Here is a 17,742-nt window from a genome sequence, read left to right as displayed (position 1 = left end):
CCTGTTAGCCCTTGTCTGCCACCTGGAACAACAGCCTTTACTTGTTGGCTCCTTTACGGTCTGTTTCCCTCCCAGCCGGGAGCTCCCTGAGGAGGGATCTTGTCCACTTGGTTCACGGGGCTGTACCCCCAGAACCCCCAGTGTCCACAGCAGAGCCTGGTGTGAGGAAAGCCCTCACGCCTCCCTGCTGAGTGGGGACTTGTGACCTGCTGGGTGTCCTGAGGGAGGGAGGCACAGGTGCACTGTTTTGGTGCATGACAAGCTAGCTGAGCCCCAGACACCCCTCCTAGCTGTTGTTCAGGTCAGTGGCCATGGTCAGGGAAGGGGGCTGCTGCCTTGGTCTCATCTCCCTGAAAGTGAGATGCATCTGCTCACTTATCTGCCCTCAGGCCAGTGTCTTTCTTGCCAACCCCCCCCCCCCATTCCTTTGCCCCTGCCCTCACCCTCACCTAGCAGGTGCTGCTCCAGACCTTGGGCACCAGCCCCCACTCTACCCTCCCAGCAGAGATGGGAGGCCTCTTCCCAGCCTCTGCTGACAGAGCTGGGCAGCTCTGAGTCCCTCCTCTCCCCATGAGGCATGAGTGTTTATTTTAAGCGAGTTACTAGTTTTGACTTCCTCAGAGGAAAGTCCCCGAGAATCATGAATTCCACCTACCCACCACCATTGCTTTGTGAGTCCAGGCTTCTAGTTGGTGCTTGGCCCAAGCAGGAGGGACTCCAGCCCCACAGTTAAGGGAGGGGCTGGTGGGAAGAGGGGGTGTGGTGCTCATCCTGGGGAGATGGGGCCTGACATGCGGGGAGTGGACATGAGGGAGCCTTTTGCCAAGCGGAGCACCAGGAGCTTCACGCATGACTGATGGCGATGCAAATGGTGCCCTTGGAGACCATTTGGCAATATCTTACAAAACTAAACATACTCTTACCACATATAACTCAAATAAGTTAAAAACATCTACACAAAACTGGCACATGAATATTTATAGCAGCTTTATTCAGAATTGGTAAAATGTGGAAGCAGCCAGGATGTGCTTCAATAGGCGAATGGAAAGATAAACTGGCCCAGGTACACCCAGACGATGGAATATTATTCAAGGCTGGAAAGAATGAACTGTCAAGCCATGAAAAGAGATGCAGGCACCTTAAGTGCTCGCTGCCAAGCAAGAGGCCAGCCGGAAAAGCCCCCACACTGTGATTCCAACTGTGTGACATTTTATGAAAGGCAAAGCTTTGGGGACAGTAAAAAGATCAGTTGTTGCTGGGGTGGGGGTGGGGTGAAGGGTGGAGCTATCAATAGGCAGCTCAGGGAGGCGTTTATGGCAGTAAAACTATTCTATATGAATCTACATTGGTAGACTGGTTTTGTTAACACTTATCAAACCTATAGAATGTACAGCACCAGGAGTGACCCCTAATGAAAACTCTGGACTTAGGTAGTAATAATGTATCCATGTGGGCTCACTGTCTAACAAATACAGCACATTAATGTATCAATGAAGAGTAGGTGAGGGAGTAAATGCAAACTGTGCTTCCTACTAAAATTTTCTATAAACCTAGAGCTGCTCCAAAAATAGTCCTAATTTTTTTAAGTAAAAAAATTAAAATATAAAAATTTAAAACTCTAGAGGGTAAGGCCTGGCATACGCAGGTGGGGTTCTGGGGAGATGAGTGTCCAGAGGTTGTGCTGACTTGGGGGCAGTGCCAGGTATCAGACCCATCTCCTCTGGAAACCTGTCTGTTTATGCTTTGCTCCCATCTCTGAGTTCACCCGCCTGGCTCTGCTGTGCTGAGGAAGGAGGGCCAGACTAAGGGTTCTGGTCGCAGGCCCCTGAGGACGGAGGGAGAAGCAGCAGGGTGCTGTTCTAGTCTAAGACCCCCCCACCTGAGGTGGGGGGGCAGGATGACAGTCCTGGTAGCTGAGCCAGCTGGGATAGGGGCAGCAGGTATAATAGAAGAGTGAGGCCCACCTGCTTCTTACTACTCTGAACCTCAGTCTCTTTGTCCAGTAATGGCTGACACTGCCCGCCTCAGAATTGTGAGGTTTAGAACTTGGGTCTTCAGTGTGCCTGGTGCCTAGTGGATGTGGAAGAAATGGTGGGGGTGGTTAATTAGGGGGTGAAGTGATTTTTTAAAAAAAGACGTTAAAGCCTCAAGGACAAAGAAATAGCAACAATTACACTGGAAATCCAGCACAGCTGAGGCCACAGGCAGCTCAGGAATCAGCCGCACGGTGGCCTCTGGAAAGGGGGCTGATGTTGGTGCCAGAGAGAGAACTGGTTGAGAATTGGTGGAAGTCTTGAGACATCCATCCTGCCTTGGGCCCTCTGCCTATGATGTTCCTCCAGCAAATGTCTGGGATGGATGCAGTATCTCCTGAGCGGGTCAAACCAAGTCTTTGGGTAAGAGAATCCCAGGCAGGTTGGGCTCAAGAAAGAGGATTAATGGGCCTCCCTGGTGGCGCAAGGGGTTAAGCCCCACACTATGAAACAATCCACAGCTTCTGGAGCATGAGTTCGATCCCTGCTGGTCAGAGAGCTACCCACATGACGCAGCAGACCTCTCCTGTCTCGCCCGCTGCTCCCCTCAGCAGTGTATTTCAGTCAGTCTGCCTGTTCTGTTCCCCACTCTGTCTCTGGTGAATCCTCTCACCTCCCGCATCTCTGGCCTGTACCCCAGCTCTTGTATGCATAAATAAATAAATCTTTAAAAAAAAAAACATTGTCAACCTTTTTTTTTTTAAAAAAAAAAAAAAAAGAGGATTGAGTATTTTTCTCCCAAAGACTGATCCCTTGTCCCCACCATGTTCTTCCTCACTTGACTCCCAGGACACTGGCCACCAAGCCTGTGCCCTTTCGTGGTGAACAGCACCAGAAAGCTCTCTGGGGAAAACAGGTACTCCTCTGAGAAATAAGAAAAAGTAATGTAGGCATTAAATGCAAACAGCTCATTGCAAATATATGACTGAATATTCAGTCACCGTGAGAACTCTGGGAAACTAAAACTTTGATTATAGATATGAGAATCTCTGAGAAGCATTAGAAGCTGAATTTAAGGAAATCTCCCAGAAAGTAGAGCCAAAGGCAGATGCAGAACAGGAAAGAAAAATCAGAGAGCCTGACCAGACGCTCCGACTTTTAAATGTTCCCGGTAGCAGAAAGTGAGAACAGAGGGAAAGGTGGGTGGCTGTCAAATAAGGCGTTAGAGAAAATTCCTCAGAAGGGCAGGATTTCTGGGTGAAAAGCCCACACCAACACACCCCATTATGGAACTGCAGAGCCCTGGGACAGAGAGGAAGTCCTGCAGGCTCTGGAGTGGGAAGACAGGTCCACGGAAAGGATCAGGACTCAGAATGTCTGAACTTTTCAACAGCAACACCGGACCCTTTGAAAACCTGAAGAAAGGGGCCCATCAAGCAATCTTTCAGGAGTGAGGAGACCCAGAGAATGGAGAGCAGGTGTTCACATAACTTGTACATGAATTTTCACAACAATGATGTTGATAACAACTGAAAAGTGGACACAACCCAGAAGGCCCTCAGCAGAGGGACAGATGGACAAGATGTGGTGCAGCCACACAACGGACGATAATCGGCTGTAAGAAGGAATGCAGGACTGGTGCTCATGCACCCAGGGAACTTTGAAAACATGCTAAAGGAAAGAAGCCAAGCACAAAAGGCTACATATTCATATTGTATGATTCCATTTATAGGAAATGTCCAGAATAAGCAAATCTGTGGAGACAAAGTAGATGAGTGTTGCCAATAGCTGGCAAGGGGAATAGACAGCAATTGCTGCTGGGTACAGAATTTTCTTAGGAGTGATAAAAATGTTCCAGAATTAGATAAAAGTGATGATTGTGAATATACAAAAATCACTGAATTATGCATTTTAAATGAATAAAATGGTGAATTTTGTGTTAAAAAAACAAGGATAGAATAAAACTATTTTCAGATATTCAAAGACTCAAGTATTTCATTTCCTCAAGCACCTTTTCTGAGAAAACCCTGCAGGATGTGCTTCTTCAGGTGGAGGAAGTACTCCACCACAATGACCGAGTAGACCATGACATGGATGGTAGGGGGTGCAGAGCCTGGAGGTGGGTGAGGCGGGTGTAAAGCAGTGGCTGTGCCAAGCTGATGCCTCACTTTCTTGCCTTACCTAGTGGGATGTCAGCAATTTCCCCCCAAATTGAAAAGCCCAGAAGTATCCATGTAAGCATGTGAGAGATATGGCGGTAAATACCAAAAAATTCAACTTTGTAACAAGTTAAAACTATTTGCTTCTGGGGAGAGGTGGAAAACTTCTAGAACTTTTTAAGTCTTTGAAAGTACTTGACTATGTATCACTTCAATTTTAAAAAATGCAAATTTTTCTACAGGAATAGTCATACTTTTTGTTGACTTGTCCTGGGAGTTTTCATAATTGTGCTAAAATACATAGAACATAAGATGTACTCTATCAGCTACTTTAAGTATGGTTGAGTAGTGTTAAGTGCATCCACACTGTTGTGCGCTAGAGCTATAGATCTTTTTCATCTTGCAAAACTGAAATTCTATCCCCATCTCCCTCTGCCTCCAATCTGACTCTGGCAACCACCATTCAAACTACATTCAAGGATAACATTTATTGAGACTCTAGTATATGCAAAAACCATTTTTACAGATGAAGATTCTAAAGCTCCGAGAGGTCGGGTAACTTGCCTAAGCTCACACAGCTTGTAAACTGGCAGCATTTGAAAGCAGGTCTGTCTGTCTTTCCCCAGAGTTCTTGCATGGGCCAGCACTGGGAAGCCTTGGTTATACCTATATGCATTCTGTCTGCTTCGGGACTCTCCCCTGCTTCCCTTTCCCCTGTAGACTGGAAAGGAGGGTGGGATAAGTCTGGGCATCAGGCACCTGTGCCATCTGTGCTTCTGCCCACTGCATCCTCTAGACCTGAGTCTCTCCGTGTGCCAACAGGTTGGCGGTACGAAGACTGGCGTGGTGCGGTACGTGGGGGAGACAGACTTTGCCAAGGGCGAGTGGTGTGGCGTGGAGCTGGACGAGCCCCTTGGGAAGAATGATGGGGCGGTGGCGGGCACCAGGTATGGTGGGCTTCTCTGGGGAGTGTGGGCGGGATCTCCCCTTTTGCTGTTCTGGGTTCAGGGGATGGGGCTTCTAAGGCAGCCAGTGCTGAGAGTGTGGGTGGCTGTGCCAGACACTGTGGTATAGGTGCTGCCTCCTCCCTCCTGTCACAGCAGCCCAGTAGGTGGTGGAAATACCATTCCCATTTTACAGATGGGAGAACAGAGGCCAGAGAGGTCATTGCTCAAGGTCACACAGAGTCATGGACAAGTGCTAGAAGAGTCTTTAGTCCCACACATGGCTAAGAGGTCCAAGTACACTGGCAAGGGGGAAGCAGTGGTCCCTGCCATCGGGGCTTCCTCTGGGTGGCACAAGAAATCATCACAGTGCCCAAAGAAAGGGAAATGGCTGCCGGGATAATAGTTGGGCCATGAGAGGCTGTGTCTGGGCTCGGGGAGTGAGGTGGTGGGTGAGCAGTGTCTGTCGGGTGTAAGGCTAAGGCTAGGTGGCCTGGGGACCTATGGCGGGGGTCCTGGGCTGGTTTCTGTGGCCCTGCTGAGGCTGACAGCTCTGAAGAGAGGTGCAGAGCAGGCCACCAGGGGAAGAACCAGACATGGGCCAGACCTTGGAGGAAGGTAGGGTTTGCTTTTAGAAGTGACCAGAGGAAAGAGAGTCAGGCCAGGTGGCCATCTGAGCAAAAATCCCATGTTGGAAGGAAGGATGGGGTGGCAATTTCAAGGTATGTCAGAAACTGGACTGGACTAGCTCCCTGGCCACGTGTGGACTCCTTGAGCAGAGAGGTTTTGAGAGAAGAGGATCCATCCTCATGGCTATGACAACACTATGCTTTTCTGTTTTCAAGATGACTGTTTTTCCTAATTCACTCTTTTTTTTTTTAATAGAGGCATGTTTTTATTTATTTGTTTGTTTGTTTGTTTGTTTTGTTTATACAAGCACTGGGTACAGTCAGAAGCGCGGGAGGGTGAGAGAATTCACCAGAGCCAGAGCGGGGAGCAGAGCAGGCAGAAGGACCGAAGTACACTGCTGAGGGGAGCAGCGGGCGGCAGGAGAGGTCTGCGCGCCATGTGGGACCCTCCTCCGGTGGCCGGGGAGCAGCCGGGGATCAAACCGGCGCCGCAGAGGCCGTGGACAGCCTCGCAACCCAGCGCTCAACCGCTGCGCCACCAGGGAGGCCCCTAATTCACTCTTGCTCTCAGAATTTGTGGCAGGTTGGACAGCAGCTCCCCCACCCCCAGGTGTCTCCTAGGCCTTTGTTCTCCATGCAGGGAGTCCCATGGGCAGAGAGCAGATGGGATTCCTGGAGTCTGAGGGTGACTTCAGGGCAGCCATGAGAGCGGGGTGTGACATGGCTGTGAAGGCATGTGGGAGCCAATCACAGTGGGCTTTGGAGCCCAGCAGACTGGCAAGGAGGCCTTGTTCCTGCTTTGCCACTTAACCAGCTACTTGGCTGCAGGCGAGTTACTTCACCTCTCTGAGCCTAAGTGTCCTCATGTGAAAATGTAGAATAACAAGAGTGGTTGGGGAGCACATGTGCATTTATGTAAAGGATCAGGTGCAGAACAGATACTCAGTAATTGCTGTTCCTCCACAGCAATTGGGTATATATTCTGGGTTCCTCCCAGTGACTGGGTATATATTCTGGGTCCATATCTGCAGAGTTTCAGCTCCTACTCACCTCTGTTCTCTTTCTGGGAGTACTGTCAGTCTTGAGTGTGTGGTTGAAGGGGCCTGGAGGAAGAGCCTCTCCGTTGGACTCTGAAGTGATGTGGGGGACAACTGAGGCCCGAGGCTCCAGATTGTGGGGCTGTGATAGCAGCATGAGTCTCTCCTGCCTCCCTAGGTATTTCCAGTGCCCACCCAAGTTTGGTCTCTTCGCGCCCATCCACAAGGTTATCCGCATTGGCTTCCCATCCACCAGCCCTGCCAAGGCCAAGAAGACCAAGCGAATGGCCATGGGGGTCTCAGCTCTGACCCACAGCCCCAGCAGTTCCTCCATCAGCTCTGTCAGCTCTGTGGCCTCTTCTGTGGGGGGCAGGCCTAGCCGCAGCGGCCTGGTGAGTGTGGGACTGGGGAGGGGTACCCTTGGTGTGTATGGAAGGTAGGGTTTGTGGGGTCTAGGTATCCCAGTTTGCCCCTGACTTGCTGTGATCCCAGGTATCCCTCAATTTGGGGGTTTTGTTTTTTTTTTTTTTTTAAATAGAGGCATGTTTTATTTATTTATTTATTTGTTTGTTTTGTTTATACATGCACTGGGTACAGTCAGAAGCGCGGGAGGGTGAGAGAATTCACCAGAGCCAGAGCGGGGAGCAGAGCAGGCAGAAGGACCCAAGTACACTGCTGAGGGGAGCAGCGGGCGGCAGGAGAGGTCTGCACGCCATATGGGACCCTCCTCCAGTGGCCGGGGAGCAGCCGGGGATTGAACCGGCGCCGCAGAGGCCGCGGGCAGCTTTGCAACCCAGCGCTCTACCGCTGCACCACCGGGGAGGCCCTCAATTTGGGGGTTTTGAACAAAAATGAAAGTCCATATCTTTTAATAGGGAAGTTAGTCCATTTACATTTATTGTTATTTTTATATTATTGTTTTGTCAGTAGCCCAAGCCCTTCTGTGGGGGTTAAAGAGGATCACATCGATACAGGACAGGTCATACAGATACAGAGCAGGTCATACAGGTGCAGGGGAGTGGGTTCAGAAAGTCCACCACAGCAACGCTGGGCAGTGAGGGGGAAAGTGAAGCTACCCTCCAGGTGGAGGGCCTTCTATCCAGGCCCAGTCCAGGATTGGAGCTTCTTCCTGGTCCGGAAGAAGGTAGCCCAGGCAAGGGGGTTCACATGAGGTAGAAATCCCAGCACCGTGACTATCAGGAGCTACCACTCCAGGCTGGGGGAAGTTCCCTGGATCTTAGACATCATGATTCCTTCCATGTAAGTATGGTTAGAGCACTAGGGCACTAGCAGGGGAGGGAGCAGGACCCTGGCAGTGGAGGTGTGGGCCCTCACCTGCTGGGTGGCTCTGGGTTATCTGGATGCCACTCCTGCTCCTGAGTCCTGCCCATGCCCACGCCTTCCCGCAGCTCACGGAGACCTCTTCGAGATACGCCCGCAAGATCTCTGGCACAACTGCCTTGCAAGAGGCACTGAAGGAGAAGCAGCAGCACATTGAGCAGTTGCTGGCTGAGCGGGACCTGGAGCGGGCTGAGGTGGCCAAGGCCACGAGCCATATCTGCGAGGTGGAGAAGGAGATCGCTCTGCTGAAGGCACAACACGAGCAGGTGGGCGGCAGACTGGGCAGTGGGGGCACCCAGAGGGCACCCAGTGGCCTCCTGGAGCCAGTCTTACAAGTTACTCATGGTTAGAGAGGAGAATCTGGGTGTGCAGACAAATAGTGAGATATCATCACAACACCCCCTTCTCCTTGTTCCCCTCTGGCCTGGTGCATTTCCTTCCTGTATACATACTTTCAGGACCTGGACAGCAGCTCGTGTGTGCTGTTTCTCCTGCTTCCTGCAGTGCAGGCACTTTCTAGGTCATGGAAAATTCTGCCCCATTCAGTGACTGCGTTGCTGTTTATCACAGGCTGTGACCTCACTGACTTAGGTTGTTTCCAATTTCTCAATTTTTCTAAATAATACTTTTGTAAACATTTTGTGTACAGTTGCCCACATTTTTGGATCACACTTTGGACAGATTGTGGGTCAGGTATCAGGGAAGGACACCAGTCCCCGGCCTTGAGTCTGCTGCTGACACGTCTGCTCTTCTCCCTGGTGTTTGTCCCAAGAGAGCCCCGTCCTGGGCCTCTGTCCCCACTGGGGACTGGCTCACCACTCCCTTGTTGCTGGGATTAAGGCCAGGCTCATGTGTGTCCCATGATAGGGATCTTCACAGGACAACAACAATCTGAAGCCAAAGTAAAGACTGAGGGGAGGTATTGGGGTGCCTGGTTTTGGGGACAGGTGGACATGGAGTTCCCACTGGGCACTCTGCTGACTCTTCCCCCTCACCTCTTGGCTCACAGTCCATGCCCAGATAGGAATGGCAGGAGGATAGGGGTGACCAGGGGTCCTGGCCTCGCCACTTGCACTACCCCTGCCTATCTGCTACCTGCACTGGTCCCAGGAGGAGGCTGACCCTGTCCTGGCCCTCGCTTGGGGCCCAGTATGTTGCAGAAGCAGAGGAGAAACTGCAGCGGGCCCGGCTGCTGGTGGAGAGCGTGCGGAAAGAGAAGGTAGACCTGTCCAACCAGCTGGAGGAGGAGCGGAGGTAAGCGCCCCGACCACTCCTGGTTTTCCCTGAATCTTGTTGAGAATGCCAAGCAGGAGCGGTCCAGATCCAAATCCTGCCTCCATCACATACTGGCTGTGATTCCAGAACTAGTGACATGAGCTCTGTGACCCCTGTCTTCTCTGTAAAATGGGGTGAAGGTCCCCTCTCTGCAGGCTGTTGGGAGGATTTACAAGATAACTGAAGTGAATCACTCAGCACATATGAATGTGGGAGGCACCATTTCCTTCATTGATTGTGTGGGGTTCACTGTCCTTGCCCACTGGCTTGTGCAGCATGTTGTGAGAATGCCGGGGGGCCCCATCCATGAGCCAGTTCAAGGCCATGGAGCGGCCGCTCTGGGCCGGGCTTTGTGATTAGCGCTCCCTGTGTCCTGAAGCCCCATTCCCATTCCACATGCCCGGAAACAGGCTCAGAGAAGCAGCAGCCACAGGATCCCGAAACACCTTGCTTCTAGGTGCTCGACCCACATCACCTCTCTCGACCTTACAATTAGCCCAGGAGGCAGGGGTTGCCCCAAGTCACAGATGGGAAACCCGAGGCACAGAACCTGAAGGGTGTGCCTGAGGCCACCAGCCTGTCAGCAGGGATGCTGGCTCTGTCTGCCCTGCCAGAGGCCCGGGGGTATGCTTTTATCTGTGACCCTGACTTCTGGGTTGCCTGGTGGGACACAGCTGCAGGGATGAGGTTTCCTTTCACCCAAGAGCCTCTCTGTCTCCTGGCTGATACACAGACTTCTGCAGCCCTCCCTCCCTGTGCCCCTGCAGCGGACAGCCCCCATCCTCAGCACCCCCTCACCTTGGGTCTGTTTTGGGGCTTTCAGCCCAGGCATGTTTCCACAGGCTGTTGTAACCGTCTGACTCGGGCCGAGGAGGGCTTATTTATATCTGCCTGAGACGGCTGTCGGGGCCCACACATCTGGTTCCCATGGTGACGTGCCTGATGCCGACAAACAAAACAGATCTTTAAGATGATGTGGAATCTGTGTTCAGGGAAGGTCTGGGTGCAAGTCTTAGCATCGCGTGTACTCACTGCATGACCTTTGATAGGTTACTTGCCCTTTCTGGGCCTTAGTTTCCCCATCTGTATGCTGGGCACTGTGAGGAGGCCCCAGTAAGAGAAGCTTGGTGAGCTGTGCCTGTGTCTCTCTCCTGCACTATCTTGGCTCATGTAAGGGTGATGTTCAATTTCCCTGAGGCTGGCCCCCGCTGAGGAGTAGGGATTGGGACTCTTGCCCCTGATTTGGGGGCCTGTGGATGAGAGTGGGATCAGCACAGGAAGAAGCCCACTTTCCTTCCCCTTCCCACACCACTCTCCAGATTATTCCGTGTGGCAGTGTCTCTCCCTGTGGTGTTGAAAGCAGAGCTGATGCTGGTAGCACTGTGCTTCCATTCTCAACCCATCTGCCATTTCCGCCACAACTACCTTGGGGAAGAAGGCTGTGGATTGACCATTCCTGTTTCAGAGAAGTTGGTGGTTTCTGCACAGCACCGGGGTCGGGAGGCTGGGAGGACTGCAGGTTTTCTAAGAGGTCTGAGTGTGGGCTCTGGACCATCCGATGGTGCACCTCTTATGGCTGACTCGCAGAGCCCACCACTCTGGGTGAAGCCCACACCGCACCCTTTCCCCTGCAGGAAGGTGGAAGACCTGCAGTTCCGGGTGGAGGAGGAGTCCATCACCAAGGGAGACCTGGAGGTAACAGTCAAAGAACCCATTCCATGGCCTGTTGGGCACCCTGGGCTTGGCTCTAGAAGGCAAATGGCTGTGGGTTCCAGGGCATGACTCTGAGCCCCTTGGGAGGGGCCTGGGGGGATTGGGAGGGAGAAAAGGGAAGGCTCCCTGGGAAAGCAGGGAGGGGCCAGGTCATGACTCTGAGGTGTCAGAGAATGGGGATGGCTCAGCTCCGGGAGTCCCAGGGGCTGCATTTGTTGGGTGGGATGTACCTTGCTAAGGCCTTTCCTGCCACACCCCCTTCTTCATCCCCCCACTCCAAGGATGTGAGAGATAAAGACTGGAGCTGTCAGATGGGGTGGGAAATGGTGAGTTCAGTCCCTCTCCGCGCCCTGGCCAGGCCCTAACTGGTCTTGGGCAGCCTCTTCCCTTTAGTTTGATCATCTATAATATGAGTTGAACTAGATCATGATTCTCGAGGAGAAGTCATCATTTTGAGGAGCTGTCCAGATACGGGACACTGAGCTCTGGTCTCAGAATGACCATTTATTAGGCCCGGGTGCAGCTTGAGGATTTGCATGCCTAGCAGGCTCCAGGTGATGCAGCTATGGGGCCCACACTCTGGGAATCATCACACCAGCCATTTCTGCATTTGCATGAGAAATTAGTTTTTTGATTCTATGAAAGAGCCATGTTAAGACCCCTCGACTTTCAGAGCTCAGCTGAGGTGTGTATGGTGGTGCTGTCCCTGGCTGACACCGCCAGGGGAGGATGTGTGTAGTCTATATAGGCTCTGCTGCCAGGTGCCCCTGTCAGAGCAGATTTTAGTGCCCAAGCTTAGAGGATGGATATCAGGGCACAATCCAGGCTCAGGGTCAAGATGCTCTGATGGATGTTTCCCTCTTAGTCCAGAGGGCAGAGCATGTGGTTACATTTGACTGACTTCCTGCAGGGCAGCTGGGGCTGGGCTCCTGGGACAAGCACCTGTGGTTTCAAGAAACAGAGATCCTTGCTGTTAACCCCATCAACATGGGGTTTGGATCCAGGGAAATGTTGTAACCCCAGTGGCAGGCAGTTCAGGGAACTGGATCAGGCAACAGCATCAGGAGCCAAGCCTGGTCTCTCCCACTCAGGGGCTCCCTCTTCTCATGACTCCTGGTCTAGTTGTGTCTTCTCTCGTGGTGTCTATAGGTCTCCACATCCTCCCGTCTCACCCTGCCCAGGCTCCTGCACCAGCCAGCTGCCAGCCGAACTCATGAGGGAATCTGATTGGCCCCAGGCTCACCAGTGGGCTTGCTGGCGTTGGATCAGGTGTCCACCCAGACCCTGTCAGCCCTGGCTGGGAGTGGCAGGGGTGGGGCAGAATGGCAGACAGCTCATCCAGTGGGACAGGAAGAGAGTTCCTTTGTGACTGATTGTATGATGACCCTATCCATAGGTCTGCATGACCCTATTCATGCAACTAGAAGGCAAATTGACCCAAAGTCCACTCATCCCCGCACATCTTAAAGTCAAAAATAAACCCCAGAATACTCCAGAATAAACCCCAGGGCCTCTCTTCCTCATCTCCCTGCTCTTCCTCCTTTACTCCCCCAAGTGCGCAAGGTGCCCCCGTCTCACCTCTCGCTTCCTCCCTGCCCACCGAGTGTTAGCCTGTCCAGGGACAGAGCTCCAGTCACTCGCTGACGTCTGCACTCTCCCTGACAGCTTTCAGTCTGTGGCTTTTAGTGCCCTTTAGAAGCCCACAATTATCTCATTCACCCCCACTCAACCCTGGCATGTCTACCCGACAGCTCCCCCAGAGTAAGTCACAGGTCCCCAGAGCAGCCTCCTGAGTTAGCTGCAGTAACTAATTACTGCAGCTCAGTGGCTTTCACCACCTCAGGTGGACTGTTACAGTTCTGGAGGGAGACGTCCAAAGTGCAGGCCTGGGAGGGTGGGTGCGTGTTGGGTCCCTTTGCGGGGTCCACGGGACACTGGCGCTCCTGGCTTATAGCCGCATCACTGCCTGCCTCCCTCTCACTGGCCTTCTTTCATGTGTGTTCCCGAGTCTCCTCACCTGGCCTTCTTCTCAGGACACCAGTCATTGGATGTGGGGCCCATCTTAATCCAATATGACCTCAACTAACTACATGTACAAAGATCCTATTCCAAACAAGGTCACATTCCAAGGTCCTAGGTGGATAGGATATTGGGGAGACCCTCTGTAACCCAATGCAGCACCCCACATGTAATGTGTCCAAGGCAGACCCCACATGTAATGTGTCCAAGACAGAGCTTTCACTTTGTTCCTGGCTCCCCCTAACACCACCCCTTTATCTTTGCTGTCTCATGACTCACCCCACAATCCACACAGTTGCACAGGCCCACAGCTCAAATTCATCTTTTTTTTTTAAATATTAAATGAGAAAGTTAATTTTATTCATATTTCTTATTGCAGTGCCACTGTAGCCGAATTGAAAGCACGTTGTTCCCACACCAACCTTCATACATGCATTTATTTACCTGACGTTTAAGTTTCCACCATTTCGTCTTTGACCAGCTTGTCACAGCTAAGCTATTCAGCATGTCCCAGCTTAGTGTCACAGGTCAAGTTCATCTTGACTTGTGTCCATCCCTCATCCCTCCACCAGAAATCCTCTTGACCTGGCCTCCAGAATGACTTTCATTGCACGGCCACCTCTCTTGGCCAGACCCTTTGTCTTGCCTTGGGCAGCCTCGTGGCCTCTGCCTCGCAGGCCCCTGTTTTCTTCATTGTTCCTTTACTGTTCATTGTCCAGACTACAGTCAGGTAGCCTTTAAAAAACATTTTAAAAAATGTAATGGTAGAAAATTAGGAACTTACCCTGAAGGAGAGGAGGTGGTATGATGACCCTACTTATCACTCCGCTACAGTGATTAGCAACTCGCCTTGTCCAGCTGACCCCCACCCAGCCCCTCCCCTGTTACTGGGAAGCCAACCACAGACAGGCCCAAATCGCTTAAAAACACCATTGAATCCTGCCCCATCCCCACTCACATGTTTTGTGCCATCACCCCAGGTGAAAGACAAGCTCTACGGAGTGGCCAGAGGAGCCGTAGGCACCCCCCCTCCTTACAGCCCTGTTGTGGGGGGGACTCCTCTCTGCCTCAGGAACACCCCAATTACTGTCCTTCCTCTGAGCTTCTGCACACAGTTTCCTCCACCTGAAACACTTCTCCACCCTCTGCCTCAGTCGGTGCTTCCTGCTTCTCCTTTGAGTCTCCCCTTAAATTGTATTTCTCAGCAAGTCCTCCACAGCCTGCCCCTCACTTACCCTCAGCCTGGTGCTCTGTTCTTGGCCTGAATCATAATCTGAAATTATCTTCCCTAGTCATTTATTGTTGTGGACCTTCCCATAATATAAGCCTTCGGGGTGTCATGTCCCCAATGCCACGGCAGGGCAGGGACATGGGGACGTGCCTTCCCAGGAGGGGGACTCTGTAGTCACAGGCTAGGGACACTTGTTTGTGGTTCTTGAATGGGTGTTGCCATATTGCATCACAAATAAAAGTGTGTTCATCCCTGCCATACCCGGGTGAAGATATTGGGTAACTGCCTTAGAGTTGACAGTCTGGGGTTTTGTTGTTGTTTCATCATCCAGGGGTTCATGTGATTATTTTATTAATTAAATAATGCCCCAGTTTTATCTCATTTGTGTAGGAATCAACTCTTTGTTGAGAACTTGCTGTGCAGAGTAAGGCCTGAAGAGGGAGATGGAGTAGGGTGCCATGGCACCTCTGACCTTCAAACATTCCTAGTGCAGCTGGGGGACCTCCGCCCCCACTTAGCTAATGATCCCAGCACTCAGCTACCTGAGGGAACCCCAAGGCAGCAGCTCTTTGCTCTAGAGTGGGGGGCAGACCCCATGTGTGTAAGGAGGAAGAGTAGCAAGTCAAGGGGCCCAGGCAAGGCTGGATCGAGCTCCTAAGATTGGAACTGGGACAGGGAAATGGGGAGTCCCCTTTGATCAGTGTTTCTGCAGGTGCACTGTGAACCCCCCTTCCTGTGGAGTCTGGATGTCTCAGTTCTGGCCTCACCTGCCCCAAGTTGCTGGTGATTCGGATCCGGAAGCTGTCTCTAGAGTGGTCCCGGTCTTCTGCAAGATGGGGCAGCAGCCCAGACACCCCTTAGGTGGGCTGGGCACTAAAATAGTGCATGAGACAGAAATTGCTTCCATCCTTACACTGCCCCAAGGGCCTTGTCTATGGTTTTAGGAATGTGAGCTCCGGGAAACCCAAGCATGACAAGCAAGAGCCTGGTACCCACCCATCATGCCCTGGGCAGTGTCCCTGGAGCATCAGGGAAGACCACATCTTCCACCCCTACCCGCTAAGGCGCTTCCTCCTCCCGGGTCCTGTGGTGGAGTTTGTCCTCTTAAGCGAGCACCTGAGACAACTCCACCGGGGGTTCCCTTGCCCTTGCAGAGAGCTGAGCCCACAAACCAGGAGGCTAGAAGTTCTGAAAGTGATGAGGAGGGGTCACTTACGGGGGAGGGGCGGAAGTACCAAGAATGTTGTCCTGGAAACTGTGAAGCTAGAGGTCTTTTGCTTGCCAGTGGGACCGCCAGGACAGTATTTACAACCGGGCTCCATCTAGTGGGGGCCCGAGCAGAGCTGCTGCACCCACCAGCAGAGGGAGAAGAGGGTGGGGACATACCCTTGAGAGGCTGGGATTGAGGCGCTTTTGTCAGCCTGTAATTTTCTGGAAGACTCTGAGCACTGTTAGCACTGCAGCATGCTGCCAGAGGATGGGGATGGAGGGGGGGAAAAGGGAACCTCTTTAGTTGTTCCTTTAGGAAATTTCACCGAGAGATTAAGGCTAGAGGACGCAGGCATCTCCACGGCTCCTGGTGAATTGCTGGGCCTTCCTTGGAGGGATGTCTCCGCCACCTTGCTAGTGAAGGGCTGTGTTCTTGTTTCCCAAGAATATGCTGTTACTGAACCTGCCTCTTCGGAGCTTCCACGCGTATTTGCTTTAACCTTGTTTCCCCTGGATGATGACAGGACAAGCAGGAGGAGGGGGTCTAGTTGTCAGGGCTGCTCTGGTGCCCGCAGCCACACCCCAGCCCCCACGGCCCTCGCAGAACTGTTACGGGAAACCCAGATGCCGGGCCAGACGCCCTAAGAATGTCAGGCTTTGTTAGCGTGTCAAGCGGGTGTTGTGAAGCTGGGACAAAAGTGCTCTTGTGTTTTCCAGAAACCAGGCATCCTCTGAGGGACCCGGGAGGTGGGCACCGATGGAGCCTGGCCTGGGGTAGTGGTGGGAGGCACAGGCTAGAGAATCATGATGATGTGTGGATATTTTTGAAAACCTTGCATTTGGTTGGTTCATCTCCCTTCAGCTCAGACCTGGGGCGAGGAATCCTGGGGTCACCTACTCATTCATCAATCCTGAGGCCCGGTGGTGTGCCTAGCAGAGATATGGCTGAGCTGGGTGGGAGCAAGCTGGGTCCCACCCAAGGAGCTGGCAGCAGGAGCTGCAAGGGGAAGGGCCACCTGCGGGTGGCAGAAGGGACCTGGGTGCCCAGTGCCACTGCCCCAAGGGCTGACTTGGGCAAGGTTGCTGCAGCCCCACCTCTGCCATTAAACAAACCAAGTCAGGACACGGTGCGGGGGGCAGCGGCAGGCCCTCCCCGTGCACCTCCAAACCTCCTCTCTTTCCCCAGCCACCTCCTCTCCTTGACCTGCTCTCTCGTCTTGTTCAGAAGATGACGCCGCCTCTCTCTCTTTCTCTCTCTTCCTCCGGCTTCCTCTTCCCTGTGCCCCTTCCCCTGTCCCCGTGCCCTGCCCTGCCCTGCCCCGCCCCGGGTGGACCAGACCCAGACGCAGCTGGAGCACGCACGCATTGGGGAGCTGGAGCAGAGCCTGCTACTGGAGAAGGCGCAGGCCGAGCGGCTGCTCCGAGAATTAGCGGACAACAGGGTAACGCCACGCCCGCCACCAGCGCCTTGGCCCGCTGACGCCCCCTCGGCTTCTCTGTCTCATTATTTACTGTCTTTGGCTGCTATCCTCTTTTTTTTTTGCCTTTTGCACCCCCTTTTAGGAGGGAAGTAGAGTTTAACATGCTTGTTAGGGAGGAGGAGGGTCTTTGCTCTCTAGGACTTTGCTCCTTGGCTCATGTCCCATAGGCTGGAGGTGTCCTGCAAGCTCCTCCCCCTTCCTCCCTCCCCAGGCATTGTCATGACAAGACTTTGTCATTTAGGAACCAGAAATGTTCTGTCCCATATGTGACAGACGTGGCGACAAGCTCTCCATGCCTCCCTCTCCCAGTGAGGCGGCCAGGGGCTGAATATCTAGGTTCCTCTAAGCCTAAGGGGTTTTGGATATGGTAGCAGGAGGGGCTAGCCTGAAAGACCTGGAGCTGGGGGGATGGTGGGGCTTTGGGGAAGAGGGGTATCCCAGGGCTCTGTCAGAGTCTGTTTTCAGGAGCTTTCCTGGACCAACCAGAGTTCTGATTGGGGTGGTGCCAGGTCCAGGCTCCAGGTGCAGCTGGCCCCTCCACACCCCATGCACGCCACAGGGCCACCCCCTAGTGCAGGCATACACATCCAGACAGCCCACCAGTCCAGCCCGGCAGCCAGCCTGCCATAGTTGTGGTGGTGGCGCTGAACAACCTCGAGTAGTGATTGGGAGAGACCACGTGACCAGCACAGGGGTGCGGGCTGAGCAGTGGGCAGTTTCTGCGTGTCAGC

The 17,742-nt window shown here is 52.9% G+C and overlaps 1 protein-coding gene across 3 annotated transcripts in view; it reads left to right on the top strand.

The window, feature by feature from the left end:
* CLIP2 (CAP-Gly domain containing linker protein 2) overlaps positions 1 to 17,742 on the top strand; it is a 69,298-nt gene that overhangs the window by 34,370 nt on the left and 17,186 nt on the right. For 2 of the 3 annotated variants that reach the window (XM_037506807.2, XM_037506809.2), the window contains 6 exons: positions 4,955 to 5,079; positions 6,921 to 7,134; positions 8,152 to 8,349; positions 9,234 to 9,337; positions 10,993 to 11,053; positions 16,868 to 16,972. In XM_037506807.2, the coding sequence (XP_037362704.1) occupies positions 4,955 to 5,079; positions 6,921 to 7,134; positions 8,152 to 8,349; positions 9,234 to 9,337; positions 10,993 to 11,053; positions 16,868 to 16,972 (807 nt within the window). The remainder of the gene's footprint in view (positions 1 to 4,954; positions 5,080 to 6,920; positions 7,135 to 8,151; positions 8,350 to 9,233; positions 9,338 to 10,992; positions 11,054 to 16,867; positions 16,973 to 17,742) is intronic. The other variant, XM_037506808.2, reaches the window with a different exon arrangement.

The sequence above is a fragment of the Talpa occidentalis genome, unplaced genomic scaffold (genome assembly GCF_014898055.3).
Source record: "Talpa occidentalis isolate TD23 unplaced genomic scaffold, MPIMG_talOcc4v2.1 talOcc4.12, whole genome shotgun sequence".
Lineage (NCBI taxonomy): Eukaryota > Metazoa > Chordata > Mammalia > Eulipotyphla > Talpidae > Talpa > Talpa occidentalis.
Note: the sequence above shows the minus strand (reverse complement) of the source record. Positions and strands in the feature narration are given on the sequence as shown.